At 34.1% G+C, this 5081-nt stretch overlaps 1 protein-coding gene across 1 annotated transcript; it reads left to right on the top strand.

Moving 5' to 3' along the window:
- Positions 1-814: 814 nt before the first annotated feature.
- LOC145048977 (beta-amyrin 28-monooxygenase-like) lies at positions 815-2596 on the top strand. Its single transcript, XM_078997647.1, has 3 exons — positions 815-1796; positions 1916-2103; positions 2195-2596. The coding sequence occupies exons 1-3, from the start codon at positions 845-847 to the stop codon at positions 2492-2494; spliced, it is 1440 nt and encodes a 479-aa protein (XP_078853773.1). The 5' UTR covers positions 815-844; the 3' UTR covers positions 2495-2596.
- Positions 2597-5081: the final 2485 nt, after the last annotated feature.

The following is a 5081-nucleotide window of genomic DNA, read 5'->3' on the forward strand; positions in this document are numbered from 1 at the left end:
AGTAATCATAAAAGTTATTGATATTATAAATGTACGGAATTTTATGCTTAAAAAGTCATTAACGAAGGGTCCTCTAAGAAAATCTGAGATCCAATTAGTAGGACCCTTGTTTAAAATATAAAAAGTCCTATAAAACATTTTTTTTTAATTCCGAGTTTTTTCTTAAAAACCGAAAGCTAAAAGGTTTCAAAAAATCTCAAAAGATCCGTACCAAACATACTTTAAAAACCTAATACAAGATGCTTAAAAAAAATCCACATCATATTAAAACCATGGTTTTGTGTGTAAACCGCACGAATCAGCTAAGGATGGTTTAGTTTCCTTGACATGGAACATATGTTCACAAATTAACACCGTCTAGTAGATAACTTAAACATAATAATGGTAAAAAAAGCGTAATAAAGGAAAATAAAAAAAACATATCTTTACTATTTTATTGAACAATTTAAGTTTTCATGTTAATGTAAAACCCCCTGCATTTTTTATCTTATGAAAGTATATAAACAACCAGTTTTGTTAATAAATCTTACCTATTTTTAATAATACCTGAAATTGTAAGAGTTTAATCACAAGGCTTAATTAATTAACAAAAGGATAAAAATAAAGTTCCTTATTATTTTGCTGATGAATATAATCTTGGAAACCAACTTATAATGTACAAATCATCAAATCTTTTTGTCAAACATTTTTGTTTCAGAGATTCGTCATTTTGTCCTCTATCTCATGCAGATAATTTCAAACCAGGCACATTCTACCTTTTGGTATATATACACACACACCCTGTAATCATTTTAAAACATAACCATCTAACATATTGCGAACAATATTGTGCAAAGCTCTGAAAATGGACATCTTCTATGCTTCTCTTCTCTCTGTTTTTGTTCTTGTTGTTTCATTCTACCTTCATTTTCTCCTATACAAGTATAAACCAACCGAAGACGGAAAAGTACTTCCCCCAGGTAGAACTGGGTGGCCCATAATCGGAGAAAGTATTGAGTTTCTTGCCACCGGATGGAAAGGTTGTCCAGAAAAGTTCATATTTGATCGCATGTCAAAGTTTTCTTCTGTAGTGTTTCGAACGTCTCTCATGTTGGAAGATGCTGCGGTTTTCTGTGGGGCCCAAGGTAACAAATTCTTGTTCATGAATGAGAACAAGCTCGTACAGGGATGGTGGCCTGCTTCGGTGGACAAAATCTTTCCATCTTCCGACAAGACCTCCAAGATAGAAGCCATTAAGATGAGAAAGATGCTTCCAAACTTTTTCAAACCCGAAGCATTGCATCGTTATGTGCCTATTATGGATGTCGTGACACAACAACACTTTGCCAATGGATGGGAAGGAAAGGATGAAATTGTGACGTATGAACTCACCAAAAACTTCACTTTTTGGCTCGCATGCAAGATTTTTGTTAGTATTGATGACCCTGAACGTGTACGATACCTTTCTACTCCATTTGCGAGCATCGCTTCGGGGATTTTGTCAATCCCTATTGACCTTCCGGGGACAACGTTCAGAAGAGGAATCAATGCTGCCAACTTCATACGAAAAGAACTCTTAGCCATCGTGAAGCAAAGGAAGATTGATTTGGCTGAAGGGAAAGCAACACCAACACAAGATATATTGTCACACATGCTTCTGACTAACGATGAAGATGGAAAGTTCATGGCGGAATATGATATAGCTGACAAGATCTTAGGGTTGTTGATCGGTGGCCATGATACTGCAAGCTCAGCTTGTGCATTTATCGTTAAGTATCTTGCGGAGTTGCCTGAGATTTATGATGGAGTCTACAAAGGTATATAGAGTTGATACAATCGATGCACAATCAACTACTAATAAGAATAGTAAATTAGGATAATTGGAAGATATAAATATAATATTAATTTGTCATCTTAATATGATAAACACATGCAGAACAATCTGAGATAGCAAAATCGAAAGCACCTGGGGAGCTGTTGAACTGGGATGATCTATCAAAGATGAAGTACTCATGGAACGTTGCATGTGAAGTTATGAGGTTAGCCCCACCGCTACAAGGAGCTTTCAGAGAAGCCATTACCGACTTTAATTACAACGGCTATTCTATCCCCAAGGGATGGAAGGTAATTTACACACACGATTAAAAACAAGACTTGTCGTTAATATATAATATATAATTAACATGATTTAACTTAACTAATTTATTTTATACAGTTGTACTGGAGTGCAAATTCAACGCACAAAAACCCTGAGTGCTTCCCAGAACCCCAGAAATTTGATCCATCAAGATTCGAAGGCAGTGGACCGGCGCCTTACACATTTGTGCCATTTGGAGGAGGACCACGCATGTGTCCTGGAAAAGAGTATGCTCGACTAGAAATACTTGTGTTCATGCATCATCTCGTAACAAAGTTTAAGTGGGAGAAAATGATTCCTGATGAGCAGATTGTTGTCAACCCAATGCCTAGTCCAGCCAAAGGTCTACCTATTCGTCTTTACCCTCATAAAGCTTGAAGATGGTGTCATTTATATGGACCAAAGATTTGTGTTTGTGCTTCGGATAAGTAGTAACGTCATGAAGAGAGTCGGTTTCAAATGTTGCACAAATGGGATCTCAAAATCTTTAAAACAGACCGCTATGTTTTGCAATATGTTTCTTGTACATCTTATGTGGTTCTTCTCCTTCTTTTGTAATTCACTGTGATTCAATAATACAGTATTTCATTTATTATACGGACAAAAAACACTGAATATGAGAGTTTTTTTTTTTTTTTTTTTTTTTTTTTTTTTTTTTTTTTTTTTTTTAAATTTTGGGGGGGGGGGGGGATTTTCAAGCGGTTGACGGATTAGCTGTTAGCTGAAAAGCTAGCTGATGGCTGAAAAGCTAGCTGATAGCTGAAAAGCTAGCTAATAAAAAATAACGTTTGGTAAAACTAGCTGAAAAGCTAGCTTAAATATATAAAATTACATAAAAGGACATGTAAGAATATGTGTTTCTATAATTAATTAAGGGGTGTATTTGAAAATTTTTAAAAAAGCTCCTAAAAAGCTAGTCTAAGTAGCTTTTCAAAAAGCTAGCTTATAAGCTACTTTTTGGCTTACCAAACACGACAACATAAAAAAGCTCAAAGAATAAGCTAGCTTATCAGCTAGCTGTGGCGCGCCAAACACAGCTTAAGTAGCTTTTCAAAAAGCTAGCTTATAAGTTAGATTATAAGCTACTTTTTGGCTTACCAAACACGACAACATAAAAAAGCTCAAAAAATAAGCTAGCTTATCAGCTAGTTGTGGCGCGCCAAACACAGCCTAAGACTTCTAGGGTAATCTAAAAACGGTGAATTTAAAGCTTATACTTTGGTATTGTGATCAATCTAAAAGGTTTTTTGGTTTTAATTTTTTTTTGAAAGGAATAATCAAACTGAACTTAACCTATGCATTTCCTTGACATGCTATAGAATAGAATGAATTTGTAATTCATTTTCCTATGATTTTCTATTTGGTCTTCCTGTATATCTTGGAAAGTTATTCGTACACAACAGTTTTTATCCGTACATAACATTTTATGCTTAATGGAGTTGTATAATAGAACATTTTAAAACATAAATTGTTATGTATGGAGAAATTTTATTGTGTACAAATAACTACAATATATTTTTGAAGTTGGAATGCAAATAACTACAACCTTTAAAATTACAATTAATGCAATTTCTTTGTAATCTATTGTTTGCTTTATGGATAAGTCTTGAAAATAATAATAAAAATAAGACCAAGTTACATAAATGATCTAGGTAACTTAAGTTTAAATTTTTCCTTGCACCACTCATCCTTAAAATGTGTTTTCCATATGCATGTTCGGCCTTTTAACTTAAAGAGAGGCCATTAACCCTTATCACATGTACTACACACCAAGGACATTTTCGTCTTTCTCTATTTAAATGTTGAGTGTTAATGTATTCCCGCCTTTATAAGTTTTAATTATGGCCTAGATGATCATATCACATCCCTTGATAATAGTTAATGGTTTCAAGAAACCTTATTCTCTTCATCTTCAACATTGTGCTCTTTCCTAACAAGACCCTGATAACCTTTGACGACCATCCCTAAGAAAACAACAACCGACTACTAACCACATATTTAAACGATGGTTGTAACGATGTGATCCATTCATGGAAGAAATGCGGATTGGACGTTGTCACTACGTATGGTGAGTCTAATAGGTGCTTGCTCTTAGTTGATATATATTTGTAAAGTGGTCATGTTCCTCATTGACCCACTATCTTCATTTGTTCCATTTTTGTATAAGGTTTTGAAGTCCAAATAAGTTGTGATGGAAACCAACAAATAATACCTTAAATAAAAAAGATGACAGGATCTCCATATCCTAAATATTTACACCCGTAATTGGAACAAAGTAGTCTGCATCAAGTTTAAAACAAATCTTGAGGAATTGCAATATGATCAAACATTATCTCTAACACAACCAAACTCCAAAAGAAGAACCCCAAGATAAAGAACATGCACAAAATGACTTTCTTCCCCAAAAATATACAAATGGACTTTCAACCGAGCTAATAAAAACATGTGTAACATTCCAAAAATCACAATAATTTTTATTTTTTATTTTTCAAAGACAATTTTTAAAACCACAAGTCATACAAAACAATTTCTCCAAACATTGTAATGCCCTATATGTTAGGTAAATTCCTTAGTTATTTATTTCTCATTTATTTTACTTAAGGACCTCGTACGTTGGGCGTAATTCGAAGAATGCTAGACACGGGGTTAACCCGCTAGTATGTTGGGCATACCTCTGGTACGCTGGCCATACGTGAGTAAGAGGAAACCCGTAACATCCCAAAAACATGGGGTAAAAGTTTCATTTTTATTATAATCAAACCACTATTGTAACTTTGTTCAAAACATTGATACCAACTAATGCTCTGATATCAACTGTGACATTCCCAAAATCACGGCCAGAAAAGACCGGTTTGTTTATGCTTTGTTTAAAAATCAGAGTAACATTTTAAATAAAAGTGTTGCGGAATTTGTCCCAAAACAATAATATGATAAAGATTTATCAAAAGCATTTCCATAGAAATGT

This window comes from Lactuca saligna, chromosome 5 (genome assembly GCF_052625555.1).
Source record: "Lactuca saligna cultivar CGN05327 chromosome 5, ASM5262555v1, whole genome shotgun sequence".
NCBI lineage: Eukaryota > Viridiplantae > Streptophyta > Magnoliopsida > Asterales > Asteraceae > Lactuca > Lactuca saligna.